General features: G+C 42.7%; 1 protein-coding gene and 1 long non-coding RNA gene across 5 annotated transcripts; both read left to right on the plus strand.

Moving 5' to 3' along the window:
* The first annotated feature begins 241 nt into the window (after positions 1-241).
* Positions 242-1,100, plus strand: LOC141042142 (uncharacterized). Its single transcript, XR_012203958.1, has 3 exons — positions 242-535; positions 626-739; positions 831-1,100. It is a non-coding gene; the product is annotated as an uncharacterized lncRNA (long non-coding RNA).
* A 7,057-nt stretch (positions 1,101-8,157) lies between these two features.
* Positions 8,158-15,826, plus strand: LOC109782394 (exocyst complex component EXO70A1). 4 transcript variants are annotated; one of them, XM_020341022.4, is made up of 13 exons: positions 8,165-8,442; positions 8,535-8,630; positions 9,695-9,900; positions 9,999-10,199; positions 10,305-10,443; positions 10,526-10,738; positions 11,487-11,692; positions 11,808-12,008; positions 12,093-12,192; positions 12,310-12,437; positions 12,537-12,683; positions 13,409-13,555; positions 15,239-15,826. In XM_020341022.4, the coding sequence occupies exons 1-12, from the start codon at positions 8,272-8,274 to the stop codon at positions 13,512-13,514; spliced, it is 1,914 nt and encodes a 637-aa protein (XP_020196611.1). In that variant the 5' UTR covers positions 8,165-8,271; the 3' UTR covers positions 13,515-13,555; positions 15,239-15,826. The 4 variants fall into 4 exon arrangements, with proteins under 4 accessions (XP_073365477.1, XP_020196610.1, XP_020196611.1 ...); XM_020341021.4 differs by lacking the exon at positions 15,239-15,826 and having other exon boundaries at positions 8,159-8,442; positions 13,409-13,810; XM_073509375.1 differs by having other exon boundaries at positions 9,999-10,443.
* Positions 15,827-16,041: the final 215 nt, after the last annotated feature.

Consider the following 16,041-nt stretch of genomic DNA (forward strand, 5'->3'; position numbering starts at 1 on the left):
GATGGGTGGTAGTTACAATTCTTTGTTTTGGTCACAAACATGAAAAAACTACTTGGTTTATCTATGAAGTGTTGGAAGCTTTGATTTTTTGTGCGTATGCTCACTTTCACAAATGCACAAGTAACTAACAAAAATATTTTGGGATGGTTTTTGGCAGTGGCGTTTCAAGTGTGGCCCATTGGAGCAAGAGAAGGCAGATGGTGTTTTGGAGGAGAACTTGACTAGGAAAGTGTAGCAGATGCTACATGAGGAAAAGGCGGCAGTCATCAAAAGATTAATGAAGAAGGGACAATTGCCTGCACAACTAACAGAAGTGGATGAGAATGGTAACCGTTGGCCAACTAAGGAAGCTTTAATTTCTGCAAAGAAAGTTGACTTTGGTACCGATGTTGGTTGGCGTCTACTATGTGAGCATTGGAGTGGTGCTGAATTTAGAGGGTTACCCTTAAGAAACAAGAGGAACAGACTTGCTAATGGGGATACAATCTTCCATTGCAGCGGTGCGAGAAATGCTATCGCCACACGTCAATTCCTGGTATTCTATCTTCGTCAAGCATCTTCCTGCTTATGTTTAATAGGAAAGTTTCATTTACATTGGATGATGTTTCACTCTCTTGAAATGCAGACACTCAAAACAGGGAAAGACCCTGGAATTTCCGGTGCTTGGCTTCACACGCACAATTTGCATCGAGGGACCGACGAAGAGAAGATTTGCAGTCAAAGAACTGCCGATCGTTGGGTTAGCGAAATCTTGCGACTTAGCTCATTTTAATCATCATGACAACTATTTGCACAACACTTTAGTTTACATTAATTTTTTATTTGAAAAGGAGGATTTTGATAAGGCAATGAAAAATGCTCATGGAGAAAATTGGGAAGAGGAGCGCCCAGATTTAGATGGACAAGTCATCTATGAAGCAGCAGGTAGAATCCCACATGGCAGGCTGGGAATTGCTAATGAGTTATTTAACAAAGCAGAGAAGGCAAAGTTTAAGTCTAAAAGGGTGATGGCCTCACAACCGGTGCGGTCTGCTAGGGAGGACCGTCTAGAAAGAGAGAACAAACATTTGAAGCGGGAGAACAAGCGTCTTCGAGGCATTGAGCTTGTTGTGGAGGTAATCTTTCCTTCTCTTGTAAATTGGAGTCTAAGTGGATAGGGTTGTGCTGACATGCTGATGTTTATAGTCATTGGCTGAGAAAGGGGGAGTGGACTTTGATGGCATAATGCAATCAGCTGCGGCTGACTTGGTAAGTTTAACCCATCTCGATGGTAGGCTTGCAGCAATGGAACTATTAAGTGATGTGTCTTCTGTGTATGATACACAGTCTACATCAGATTCGGAAGGCGGAACTCGTAGGGGACGAGGTGATGTGCATCAAAGCGAACCTGAAAAGGTTAGTTCATTATCGTCATACCTGCAAGTCTGCGGATGACCTCCCCCTTGTTCCACCGATTTTGTTTTCTCTTTGCACATTAGCACATTTAGACGATATCAAGAAAGAATTTGTGTGTGCAAGTTAGGTGCAGGAATATGGGTCATGGATAGTAGTAGCAGAGGCAGCAGATCCTTCATTGTTTTAATTGCAGATTTGTGAAAATAAATGCATGGTTAACTATATGGGCACATTCCTCTAAAGGATTATATCACCTAAGAGAAATGACTACTAATGCATATAAATACTTGATGGTTGATATAACAAGTTTATCTGCACATATATGAAAAAAAATGCAGTGAAGACCACCCTTGATAGCCTACAATTACCATGGTTGTTTCTCTATACATATGCCTTGTTTGCTTGTTTCTCTATACATATGCCTTGTTTGCGTGCATATCTAAATTTGCTCTCATTTCTTATGCGCAAAACTGAAGGAAATATGCCCTAGAGGCAATAATAAAGTTATTATTTATTTCCTTATATCATGATAAATGTTTATTATTCATGCTAGAATTGTATTAACCGGAAACATGATACATGTGTGAATACATAGACAAACATAGTGTCACTAGTATGCCTCTACTTGACTAGCTTGTTGATCAAAGATGGTTATGTTTCCTAGCCATGGACAAAGAGTTGTCATTTGATTAACGGGATCACATCATTAGGAGAATAATGTGATTGACTTGACCCATTCCGTTACCTTAGCACTTGATCGTTTAAGTATGTTGCTATTGCTTTCTTCATGACTTATACATGTTCCTATGACTATGAGATTATGCAACTCCCGTTTATCGGAGGAACACTTTGTGTGCTACCAAACGTCACAACGTAACTGGGTGATTATAAAGGTGCTCTACAGGTGTCTCCGAAGGTACTTGTTGGGTTGGCGTATTTCGAGATTAGGATTTGTCACTCCGATTGTCGGAGAGGTATCTCTGGGCCCACTCAGTAATGCACATCACTATAAGCCTTGCAAGCATTGTAACTAATGAGTTAGTTGCAGGATGATGTATTACGGAATGAGTAAAGAGACTTGCCGGTAATGAGATTGAACTAGGTATTGAGATACCAACGATCGAATCTCGGGCAAGTAACATACCGATGACAAAGGGAACAACGTATGTTGTTATGCGGTTTGACCGATAAAGATCTTTGTAGAATATGTGGGAGCCAATATGAGCATCCAGGTTCCGCTATTGGTTATTGACCGGAGACGTGTCTCGGTCATGTCTACATTGTTCTCGAACCCGTAGGGTCCGCATGCTTAAAGTTCGATGAGGGTTATATTATGAGTTTATGTGTTTTGATGTACCGAAGGTAGTTTGGAGTCCCGGATGTCATCACGGACATGACGAGGAGTCTCGAAATGGTCGAGACATGAAGATTGATATATTGGACGACTATATTCGGACACCGGAATGGTTTCGGGGGTTATCGGATATATACCGGAGTACCGGGGGGTTACCGGAACCCCCCGGAGGTTATTGGGCCTCATGGGCCCAAGTGGTGGAAGAGGAGAGGCGGCCAAGGGGCAGCCGCGCGCCCCTCCCCCCAAGTCCGAATTGGACAAGGAGGGGGCGGCGCCCCCCTTTCCTTTCCCCCTCTCTCTCCTTCCCTCTCCTCTCCTACTCCAACATGGAAGGGGGGAATCCTACTCCCAGTGGGAGTAGGAATCCTCATGGGGCGCGCCAAGGGTGGTCGGCCCCCTCCCCCTCCTCCACTCCTTAGCCGTGTGCGGTGCCCCCCTCCATCATAATCCACCTCGGTCATATCGTAGCGGTGCTTAGGCGAAGCCCTGCATCGGTAGAACATCATCATCGTCACGACGCCATCGTGCTGACAGAACCCTCCCTCAAAGCTCGGCTGGATCGAAGTTCGAGGGACGTCATCGAGTTGAACGTGTGCTGAACTCGGAGGTGCCGTGTGTTTGGTACTTGATCGGTCGGATCGTGAAGACGTACGACTACATCAACCGCGTTGTGCTAACGCTTCCGCTTTCGATCTACGAGGGTACGTGGACACACTCTCCCCTCTCGTTGCTATGCATCATCATGATCTTGCGTGTGCGTAGGAATTTTTTTGAAATTACTACGGTCCCCAACAGTGGTATCAGAGCCAGGTTTTATGCGTAGATGTCATATGCACGAGTAGAACACAAGTGAGTTATGGGCGATACAAGTTATACTGCTTACCAGCATGTCACACTTTGGTTCGGCGGTATTGTTGGATGAAGCGGCCCGAACCGACATTACGCGTACGCTTACGCGAGACTGGTTCTACCGACGTGCTTTGCACACAGGTGGCTGGCGGGTGTCAGTTTCTCCAAGTTTAGTTGAACCGAGTGTGGCTACGCCCGGTCCTTGAGAAGGTTAAAACAGCACTAACTTGACGAACTATCGTTGTGGTTTTGATGCGTAGGTAAGAACGGTTCTTGCTCAGCCCGTAGCAGCCACGTAAAACTTGCAACAATAAAGTAGAGGACGTCTAACTTGTTTTTGCAGGGCATGTTGTGATGTGATATGGTCAAGGCATGATACTATATTTTATTGTATGAGATGATCATGTTTTGTAACCGAGTTATCGGCAACTGGCAGGAGCCATATGGTTGTCGCTTTATTGTATGCAATGCAATCGCCCTGTAATTGCTTTACTTTATCACTAAGCGGTAGCAATAGTCGTAGAAGCAATAGTTGGCGAGACGACAACGATGCTACGATGGAGATCAAGGTGTCGCGCCGGTGACGATGGTGATCATGATGGTGCTTCAGAGATGGAGATCACAAGCACAAGATGATGATGGCCATATCATATCACTTATATTGATTGCATGTGATGTTTATCTTTTATGCATCTTATCTTGCTTTGATTGACGGTAGCATTATAAGATGATCTCTCGCTAAATTTCAAGATAAAAGTGTTCTCCCTGAGTATGCACCGTTGCCAAAGTTCGTCGTGCCCAGACACCACGTGATGATCGGGTGTGATAAGCTCTACGTCCATCTACAACGGGTGCAAGCCAGTTTTGCACACGCAGAATACTCAGGTTAAACTTGACGAGCCTAGCATATGCAGATATGGCCTCGGAACACTGAGACCGAAAGGTCGAGCGTGAATCATATAGTAGATATGATCAACATAGTGGTGTTCACCATTGAAACTACTCCATCCCACGTGATGATCGGACATGGTTTAGTTGATATAGATCACCTGATCACTTAGAGGATTAGAGGGATGTCTATCTAAGTGGGAGTTCTTAAGTAATATGATTAATTGAACTTTAATTTATCATGAATTTAGTCCTGGTAGTATTAGCATATCTATGTTGTAGATCAATAGCTCGCGATGTTGCTCCCCGTTTAATTTTTATATGTTCCTAGAGAAAACTAAGTTGAAAGATGTTAGTAGCAATGATGCGGATTGGATCCGTAATCTGAGGTTTATCCTCATTGCTGCACAGAAGTATTATGTCCTTGATGCACCGCAAGGTGACGGACCTATTGCAGGAGCAGATGCAGACATTATGAATGTTTTGACAAAAGCTTGGTATGATGACTACTTGATAGTTAAGTGCACCATGCTTTACGGCTTAGAACTGGGACTTCAAAAATGTTTTGAACGCCACGGAGCATATAAGATGTTCCAAGAGTTGAAATTGGTATTTCATACTCATGCCCGTGTCGAGAGATATGAGACCTCTGACAGTACTTTGCCTACAAGATGGAAGAGAATAGCTCAAGCAGTGAGCATGTGCTCAGATTGTCTGAGTACTACAATCGCTTGAATCAAGTGGGAGTTAATCTTGCTATCAGCCTGGTTATGAACTACTATGTCTATTCCTAAATAGATAGCATATTAGAAAGCATGCACTCTAAATTTGGCTCATGCAATAAAAAGAGTATTCATATTGTTTTCTTGAGTAAAGAAGGTATTCAAGAAATGTACATGAAAGGAATATTGATTTATGAAGAATGATATTTCAAATTATGTATGCCAAGAAATACTCCCTCCATTCCAAAATAGACGACTCAAGTTTGTACTAATTTTGGTATGTACAAAGTTAGTACAAAGTTGGGTCATCTATTTTGGAACGGAGGGAGTAGGTACTATACACTTCGTGTGAAATTTCAAATTTTCAAAAGGTTAACCTATTATTTTTAGGGACGGTTATCCTACATATGATTACATGTGTTAGCCGAGACGTGCAAGACAAGCTTACTGGTGTGACAAAAGTTTGTGTAATTGGAAAAAGTTCATCAGTTTGAAAATGGTTAAGAATTTGACAAAAAAGTTCACAAATCTGAACAAAAAGTTCGTAAAATAAAAAAAATCTCAATTTTGACAAAACAAAGTTCACAAATTTGATAAAAGTTTGTGAAATTCAAAAAAGTCCATCGACTTGAAAAAAGGTTAAAGAATTTGTAAAAAAGTTTAAAAAAATCATGAAATTGATAAAAGTTTGTGACATTGAAAAATATTCATTCATATGAAAAAAGTTAAGTTTACGGATTTAAAAAATGTTCATGAATTTAAGAAAAAGAAAAAAGAAAAACAGACTGATAAGATGCACAACAAGAAGTATAAAAGAAGAGGCCAGCCACAAGAGATAAATCGAATTAAAGAAGAAGCCAGTCACAAGAGATGCGCTGTCCTAGTTGGTTAGTGCAGGTAGAGATAAACCAAGAGGTTGGGTGTTCAATCTGCCTCACCCACATATTTTTTGAAGCTTAAACAAATAATAAAATAATAAATGGGCCAGGCCCAGGATGGAGTGGGGACGTACATCAGTTTGTCTGATGGGCCAGCGGATCTGCTACGTACGTCTACGTACAGCTCGTATGCCTCACATACGGAGGTGTGTATATGTTATGGTCAAATGACCATACTACCCTTATACGGTTTGTGGAGGGGGTGTACCGAAGCATGGCTCTTGGAACACCTAGCGGGTAGTACGCTGGCCATCCACATGCATGTGGAAGTTGTGCGGGGCAAACTGATGGCGCTAAACGTGTCATCAATGCGCAGCCACAAAAACGCTAGCATCGTAAGATGTTACCGAATATAATGAGAATTGATAAATATGGTACTATTATTTGCTTTAATTATAAATGAAATGCACAACAATCAACACCGCTGGCAAGCCCATGTGCGTGAAAGTTGTGTTAGTAAAACCGATGGCGATGCGTGCACTGCTTGGGCACAACCGTCAGAACGTTAGCAAAATTTTATGAACAATGATAAGCATTGCATCGGTAAATGCTTTATTACATTGAAACATCCCGTGTGTAGCACCGCTGGAAACCACATGCACGTGAAAGCCATGTGAAAACCAATGGCACTAAGCGTATCGCTGGTGCGTGGTTGTGGAAGCGTTAGTGCAATAAGATTTAGCGACCAAACAATGGCAAACATTGAATTTGAAATATTTGTTTCAGATTTTTTTTTAGAAATTGAATTAAATATTATATTTCAATTATTACGATGCAACAATGAAGATTTTGTGTAGAGCGGTTCATGCTCTAAAAAAAAGGAGATATAAGAATATAAGAGGAAAGGGGGCGCGCGAGACCAACATAAAAACTTCCCCTCGATTATCTCTGTCATTACATATATTGGAATATAAGTTTTAAATTCTCTCTTTTAGGGATTACATTAAATCATCATTTGAATTTTTAGTACAAGATGAATGATGATTTTCTAATTGCACCATTAGTTATCATAGAAAGTAATGTTTATTCCTAGACTTTCTAGACGATAATCTTGTATATAAATATAGCCCCGACTAAGATATTTCTCATGCGAGCATGTCATCTCAGCATGCACACATGCATGAAAATAAGTCAATGTCAATATGCAACCATGCATACAAACCAAGGACGCTAAGTGCGCCGCTAGAACACAATTGTCGAAACATAGCGCATTTGTTATACCAAATATAGTTGTGAATATTGCATCGACGTGTGCTTTAATTATAATTGAAACACCTAGCGGGTAGCACCGCTGGCCAACCATATGTGCGTGGAAGCTGTGCGGGCAAACCGATGGCGCTAAGCATGTCACCAAAGCGCAGCCTAAAAAATGCTAGCACAATAAGATGTTACCGAATATAATGATAAGTGATAAATATGGTACTACTATGCTTCAATTATAAATGAAACACCCAACAAGCAACACCGCTGGCAATCTCATGCGCGTGAAAGTTGTGCTAGAAAATTAGATGGCGATGCGTGCACCATTTGGGCACAACCGTGAGAACGTTTGCAAAATAAGATTTTATGAATAATGGTAAGCATTGTATTAGTAAATGCTTTAATTACATTGAAAATCTGGCGGGTAGCACCGCTGGAAACCACATGCACGTGAAATGGAAACCGATGGCACGAAGCGCATCGATGGCACGCGGTTGCGGAAGCGTGTAAATGCAATAAGATTTAGCGAATAATGGCAAACATTGAATTTGAAATATTTGTTTTAGATTCCTTTTTTAGAAATTAAATTAAATATTACTCCCTCCGTCCCGTAATGTAATAATGTAGGATGTTTTTTAGCACTAGTATAATGTCAAAATACATCTTACACTATGGGACAGTGGGAGTATGTTTCAATTACTACGATGCAACAATGCAGATTTTGTGTAGAGCAAGCAAGGGAAAAAAAAGGCGGTTTATGCTTAAAAAAAGGAGATATATAAGAATCTGAGAGGAAGGGGGCGCGCGAGACCAAGAGAAAAACTCCTCCTCGATTATCTCTGCTATATACATATATTTTCCTCTGTCTGTTTTTCCTTTTTACTTCTTCTTCAATCAACCGCGGTCGACAACTAGAGACAGAGACATGGAGCGTGCGGCGGCGGCGGAGGCGGAGGCGGCGCTGCTGCGCGAGAAAGCGAATCTGCTGCGGGAGTCGATGCGTAGGAGCGAGGCGGTGCGCGAGGGGTCGGCCGCGGCGGTCGACTCCATCGGCCGCCGCATGGCCGCCGTCGACGAGGCCGTGCGCCCCGCCCAGGTTCCGGATTAGTTAGCTCTCCCCTCGTCTCGCCGTACACGCCGCTCGGCTCGATCGATCACATGGCTCGCCGTTCTCTGTGTCGTTTGCAGGCGAGGACGTGGAGCGCGTACAGGGCCCACGACAACGTCGCCAGGAGCCTCCGCGCCGTGGAGGCCGTCGTGCGGCACCTCGACGCCGTCCGCGAGGTACGTTCGTTGGTTCGTCTTCTTGATTTGCTTGTCGCCGTCGTCCTGCGCCGGCGGCGGCGGCGGCAATGGCGATTCCGCGTCTGCGTGTCTGCTTCTAGACCGGAGGGAGCATCGGTCGACTAGTCGTGGTCCAACAGAGTCCTCCGCGTCGTTGATCGGTTCGACGGGCACGGCACGGACACGCAATTTCCGACGCGAATCTCCTGGCCTGGGACGGCCCAGTACTAGTGTTACTCGGTGCGAGGCCCAGGTATGTGTCGGGCCGACGCTGCCGTCGCGAGGCCGTCCCAGTGCGTCGTGCTGGGCCGAATGCGCGATCTGTTTCCCATCTCCCCACCGGCCCCGGCTCGGCGGTGGCCGGCCCCCATTCCCCAGATGGCTCGGAGCCGGTGAAGATGCCGCCCCTACTCCGGCGGGGTGGCGTCCTCCCGAGGAGCGCGGCGGCGTGCGGGGCGCGAGGGGGCCGGTAGCAGCGCCACTCGCGCCGCCGCCCCTCCGCCCTGAGTCGTTCGGCCGGAGTGCGCCCCGGCGTGGCACCCAAGTCGTGCGCTAGGTTTGCGTCTCTCTGCGCCTCTCGCCGGACGCCGTAGTGCCTAGCGATTTTGCTCGCGGTTTCGAGTGCGGCGGCGTGCCCGCCTGACCTCTCGAGTCGTCAGTGGGCTCTGAATCTAGCGTATGCGTTGCAACTGCTGCAATGTTTCGAGCGTGCACTACGCCAAAATGGAGTGGTGCAATGTCATGGTTAACTGACAACTGCGCATTCCTGCAGAAGAGCAGAAATTCGACAGGCCGGCGCATCCTTGTATTGAATTTGTGATAGGATCTAGTCTTAGTCTTAGACTTAGTTTGGTTATGGTGGGACATTTGGTGGACGATTTCCACTGATGCTGCTCGTTCTGTATGCGTGGTCTAACATACTGTATTAGCTGAGCAGAACTGGCCCTTTTATTTTAGAGAAACAGGGGTCACTTTCCCCGTGGGCTTTTCATAGATGCGGGAGTGTATTGTCACTGTTGTGCTGCCAGATCATGCTAATGTTTCACCGAAGTTCATTTGTACAGGCAGAGTCGGTGATATTGGAAAGTGCAAGCAAGGGTGTTACTGCATATCTCGACGCGGTCGATAACTTAAAAAGCGCCGAGGACTTCTTCACTTCAAAGAGAATCGGTAAAGCCGGTGACGACGCGCTCAAACGTGTCGATGAATTGCTTCGTAAGGCGGCTGCCGAGTTGGAGAATGAATTCAGTAGGGTGCTATCAGAATGCAGGTTCAGTTTGCCCATTTGCTTAGGCCCATATTCTCACTTGTGTATGTATACATGATCTCACGGGGAACTAACATTCTGTTTTGGATGATTGGTTATAGCAAACCGGTAGAGCTTGAGCAACTTCTCAAATGTCTTCCAAGCCGTTCATCAGCGAAAGATTCTGCTGAAAGCCAGCCAAATCCGGGTGCCGTGCTCTCTCTTCCTACGCTCATTGATCCGCGCTACGTGCCTCGGCTCTCAAAGTTAGCTCAGAAATCAGTCCAACTTGGTTGCCATAAACAGTTTGTGAAGATATATAGGTGCAAGCTTCTACAAGTTTCAAATTGCCTGACATACTTGCAGTGCAGTGTTACCACTATATTTCATGATTTGCTTGCCCATGACATTTTCCTTCATTCTTCCAGAGATACTCGCAGTTCAACTTTGGAACTGACCCTTAAGCAGTTGGGAGTTGAATATGTTACGGCAGAAGAAGTACAGACTGCGCAGGCTGAGAGCCGGGACGCTAAAATTACTCACTGGATCCGATGTTTGCAGATTGCGGTGAGGCTCTTGACTTTTGACCACATAAGGTTTGGACTGTAAAATGATGTTTGCTAATAATAGCTGACTATTTGTTCAACAGGTAAAGTTGCTTTTTCCTAGTGAACGCGCACTGTGTGATCAAATTTTTGAAGGGAAGCATGCATGGAAAGACCATTGCTTTGCTGCAGCAACATCCAAAAGCCTCCTGAATCTACTCAGCTTTGGACAAGCTATTTCTAAATCTAAGACATCACCAGACAAAGTATTTTTGCTGCTAGATATGTTTGACCGAACATTGGAACTTCAATCTGAGGTGAAGTTTCAGCCACCTGTAGTCCATTTGTCTATTGCCGCAAATGCTGTGAATGACACTATTTGTACGTAACATACCTAGACTAATTGCTGTTCCCTAACAGAATGCTCGTATTGTGCATCTTTTTCCATTTTTTTCTGTGATGCTTATTACATGCACTGCAAATGATGTAGATATATTTTTTTTGGCAATAATTGAGAATGTCCCTTTGGACCATACATCCTTTATCTCTCTGACAATATTACACTTAGACCTTTACAAAGAAAACATACGCTCTCTAATACACACCAAATACCTGTGCTAATTTAAGGAAAATTACCGTTTTCAAGCCAATCCATATATGGTGAATTGGATGTAGAAAATATTCAGATAGGTAGTCATAGATTTAGGTTGGCGAACGACATACATTTGAATTATGGGATTGTAGGTGGCTAGGTGCAGTCTAAAGGTGCAAATACCACGACTCTGGTTCATATATGCATGGCCTTATTTCTTCAGTTAAAATGGTGTATACTATATTTGCGGTGAATTTAAGTAGTCTGTTGCTCGCTGTCTATCATGGTATGTTCACTGCAGTGACTGAGCAATTTGACATTGTACTTGATGAAAGAACAGTGACACTTATTTTTGCGGGTTTGATAATGCATATGCCCCTATTTCTATATAGTACTGCATGTGTGTGTGTGTGTGGCGTGGCAGCATTTACATGCTATTTGAATGTGTATTTTCATTTCTTGGCTATTGTTAGGTTGAGGCAGTCTTTGCAGGAGATGAGTGCGCTGAAAACCGGAAATCTGCAAGTACTTTGGTCAAATGTTTAGCACAAGCAGCAAAAAAGACTCTCATTGACTTCAAAGACAGCATTGTGAAGGAGTCGCCTAAGAATACGAGTACTGATGGAGATGTGCATCCTCTTACCAGCTATGTTGGAAACTATATCAAATATCTTATGGAGTAAGTGAAATATGCTGCATTGAATATATTTCTTCAACATGTCCTCCAACACAAATGCAGTGCATTACCATTAACAACAATATTCCTTCTTAAGACCTATATAAATTTTGTGCAGCTATCAGTCATCACTAAAGCTGATCTTTCAAGAATCCAGCAATGGAGACGGAACAAAGTCTGGTCTGGTCTCTGAAATCTCTGGCCTTATACATGCGGTAGAGACCAACCTAGATGTAAAAGCAAAGCAATACAAGGATCATGCCCTGGGAATTCTGTTCTTAATGAATAACATCAACTATATCGTCAGATCTATCCGCAGGTATATAAAAAGCATACAATTGAGAGAAACACAAGAAATTGAGATCTCATTAATTGGATGGAATAATCATTTTCTTGTTCTCAGTTCAGAAGCCAAGGATTTAGTTGGTGATGATTGGATTCAAAGACGCCGAAGGACTGTGCAGCAACATGCTACTCAGTACAAAAGAGTTGCTTGGGGAAAGGTCCGATGGTCAAAAGCTCAAATTTGGCAGCACAATGCATGCCCACATCTCGTCCAGTTTCCATCAACATGTTTGTTTACCTATTTGCCCTTTCCTTCTCTTTTTCATTAACTGCAGGTATTGGATTGTCTCTCAGCTCAGGGTTTAACTTCATCAGTAGGTTCTGCTACAGAAGGTATTGCAGGAAGTGTTGGAAGTATCGGATCTCACAGCAGTACAACTTCCACATCTGTGATCAAGGCGAGGTTAGAACTAAGTTTCAATGCGATGTGTACTTTACTCTGTTTATTTTGGTGTTTTTTCCTTGCTATTTCTTTTATGGTGTTGCTTTCCAATATTATCAGATTCAAGTCTTTCAACAAGCAATTTGAAGAGGTTTGTCAGACTCAGATGAACTGGGCTATTCCCGATAAAGAGTTACGCGATAACCTTATCCTTGCAGTTGCTGAAGTTCTGTTACCTGCTTATAGATCTTTCCTGAAACGCTTTGGGTATTTTTCCTATCTTGCTCGATTATCTTCTGCTTTCTTTTCATCGCGATGTGTTATTAGATTTTTCCTTGCTAATCATGAATGAGGTTAATAAATTTTTGGGTGCAAAATTTTGAATAGCAACTGGCCAGTGTTCTTATTTTCTCTTCCTACAGGTGCAATTGTATCAAGTGGTAATGATACAAGTATTTTCGCTATTTTTTAGTCGAGCTGTCCATCTTTAATGGTGGATTGCAGTTCATATACCAAGTAAATATCATAACCATTCTGGGCATACTGTTGTGGTGAATGATCGAGTCGTTGGTCAACACCACTAGCATCATTATTTGCTTTGCACAACAAACACAATACCAGTTGGCGTGCTAGCTAGGCTTTGATAATGCTTGGCTCAGCAGTATTAGTGGATCATGCTCTATTGGGGAGAGGGGGGGGGGACTGGATCTAGTTTTTACAAATTTTTGATTGTTTGATTATAAAACCGTTTAGTTCTATGGACAGAGGTATCATGTGAATCAGGTAGATTTTTTTTAGCGCAGGTGGATAATGTACATCCTCAGCATATCTTCCTAAATCTGGTTACTACTTGTACACATTGCCCAGTTCCGTTGCAAAACACAGAGCACACATTGCTAGGTTTCATTACTAAATGCGAATCATGCAAGTTTCTCTAACCTATAAACTCAAGTCGTACTATTGATGTGATTACTCTTTTATTTATCATCCAGGCCTCTTGTCGAGAACAGCCATCATGCTTCGAAATATATGAAGTACACTCCAGAAGCACTTGAGCAAACACTTGGTAATCTATTTGCAAAGAAGTTACCACAGTAGGTGAACTGGGACACTGATTGCACCAAGCATTCTAATTAGCAGTAAGTTAGAAGCTTCCTGTCAATTGTATATGTGCTATAGTTAGATTATGATGATGATGAGGTGGTGGCGTGGCGGTGTCTAGTTAGATTATGATTATGATGAGGTGGTGGCGGTGGCGGTTGTGACGATCACAATATTACGAGTGTTCCGACCTGAATGTTTTTTCCACTCCACTACACGTTCTCTACAATGGCTAAATTTTCAGCTGAGCATTATATATATTTTTAGCAAATTTACCTTTTGACTTCAGTAAATCTGATATTCTCTTTGGCCCTTGCTCCTGGTTGCTGTCTACATTCACTGCATGTTAATGTTGGAGTTATGAAATCTTTCATTGTTTCTCCAAGCCTTGAGGTTCAGACCAAGTTTTCATGTTTTCATTTTGAAGAAATGTATAAAATATAAAGTTGTCAACTGCATAATCTACCTGTGAACTGAACTGAGATAGCATACCTGACCGTATGAGGTGCTGTTCTGCAGTATATTCTGCAATAGAAAGTTCTCAAGTTTGGTTTTACTCCTATCAAAACAAAAGGATATTAGCAGAATAATAAAGTTTCAATCTAGTTCCATGGATGCAAGGGAATTCTTAAACATTTTCAAAAGCCCCCATACATGACCCTAATGGGTAGCCAGTAATAAGTATCCGTTGTGGCTGAAAAATGTAGTACGTATTTGCAAATGAGTCGAATGTACTCTTACTTTTCAGCAACTACAACTCACTCATGGCAAGTTTAGCAGAAAATATTTGGTTTTCTATATTATCCTCTGCTCATTTTCAGTTGGTAGGGACCATTTATGGTGTACATCGTCACCATATCCTCTTTCTTAATAATGCACTATAGCAGGAGTGTGAGGATATTGGTCACTAGTGGTCCACTCAATAATTGTTAGACCCATGTTGACCAGATGGATAGGCTTGTAGATATCTGGGAGTGTTTAGCTTTAGGTTGAGTGGTGATTACAGTACTAACATATACCATCAGTTTCCAAACTTCTTCTCCTTCCATTTTTTATCCCTTATTTCCTGTGAGTGTGCTTTGATTTTGCTTCGAATCAAATGTTATCCAAATTATACAGTGCAAAAGTTCTCTTCTTTAGCACAAACTAGTTGAATCTTTCACCTGGCGCCAGTGTAGTGGAATCATAAATCAATATTGTTATGCTAGTATATACCAGCACACCTACCTGCTCCCATTATTCTAGTCCCTTCATATCCATCCTTTTTAGGTAGGATTATTCTGTTTGGGTCTCTGAGGAATACATGTGTGATCCCCACTAATGAAGCGATAACTTTTCAATTTGTCTTGGAATAACGATCATGCGCCTTTCCATCAACTATTTGTAAGACCTTGGAGCTTAATGTACATAAACTAATTCCCAGAATTCTGCTTTATTGCCTTTATGATGACATTATGGATGAGAATGTATATGTAAACTATAAGAAAAAAGCTGCCACAAACTTTGTGGCTGCAGCACTTGATGATGCTCTTCCTTTTTTGTCCGATATGCTTGGTTCAGCCCTGAAAAATGGTATGCACTTCTGTACTAAAATGTATCTACAGATGAACTTTATTATTCACCAGTACCTGCTTTGTTTTGGGTCTCTCAGCTCTGCTTCTCGGTCACAATTTATTCATTGCATGCTGCACAGTAACGTTATTTTCCGAATGCTTCTGTAGGAAGGCTCAAACTCTGTGGATCTCATAATAGGAACTAGGGGGATATTGTCGTGGCCTCGGTTGGTCAGGGAGTCATTTTTTATGCTGTTGAGTTGAGCAGGTCGTCAACCTATCCCGAGCCAACCAAATCTCAATCCAGCATTATCGTAAGGCTTCCTGTGCTCCAGCACGCGTGCTGCAATAGCGTCACATATAATCTGCATTCAGTTCTGGATCTAGATGTTGATAGCAGAGCTACGAAAATCAGTGTGTGGGTCTAGCGACGCATGATTTTTTTTGGTTGTACTCAGAGAGTAGATATCAGATAGGGATTTGGTGGAAAAAGGCGATAGATATCTTTCTGGTCGTTTCGTGGTAATATCGTCACAGCTAATGGACCAGGTCACAGAGCTATCATGGGTCATAGGTCATGGCGAGTACCCGTGGAATCTAAACATAGTTTTGCTTTTATGTTTTATTGCCATGGTAGAACTTGTTCTTATTCTTTGGGAGAATATTGTCTCTTCATGTTAAATAAACTCGGGGTCGGTTGCTAGTCTCGGTATAAACCGGGTGGCAAACAGGGGTAATCAGATGGATTCTTCCTGGCTATAACTTTATGCCATGCTTAATTGTACTATCAGAAGTTCATAACATGGCAATAGATGGTAGAAGAAAAAGTTGATAACATTGTTGAGTTGAGGACGCTGTTAAACTTGACTGATGAATGATGGTAGCATGAGGGAATAATTAGTAGTACTCGCATAGTACAACACAAGATAGGCCAAGGGGATGTGAAGACCTGATGATTACCAAATGCCTAG

Source organism: Aegilops tauschii, chromosome 2 (genome assembly GCF_002575655.3).
Source record: "Aegilops tauschii subsp. strangulata cultivar AL8/78 chromosome 2, Aet v6.0, whole genome shotgun sequence".
NCBI lineage: Eukaryota > Viridiplantae > Streptophyta > Magnoliopsida > Poales > Poaceae > Aegilops > Aegilops tauschii.

What these genes read in the sequence shown, in the direction of transcription:
- LOC109782394 (XM_073509376.1), top strand. Translation starts at nt 8,272, where the DNA reads ATGGAGCGTGCGGCGGCGGCGGAGGCGGAGGCGGCGCTGCTGCGCGAG. An exon ending in ACATCTGTGATCAAGGCGAG is followed by an intron (nt 12,438 to 12,536) that starts GTTAGAACTAAG and finishes CAATATTATCAG; the next exon opens with ATTCAAGTCTTTCAACAAGC. An exon ending in TCTTTCCTGAAACGCTTTGG is followed by an intron (nt 12,684 to 13,408) that starts GTATTTTTCCTA and finishes TTTATCATCCAG; the next exon opens with GCCTCTTGTCGAGAACAGCC.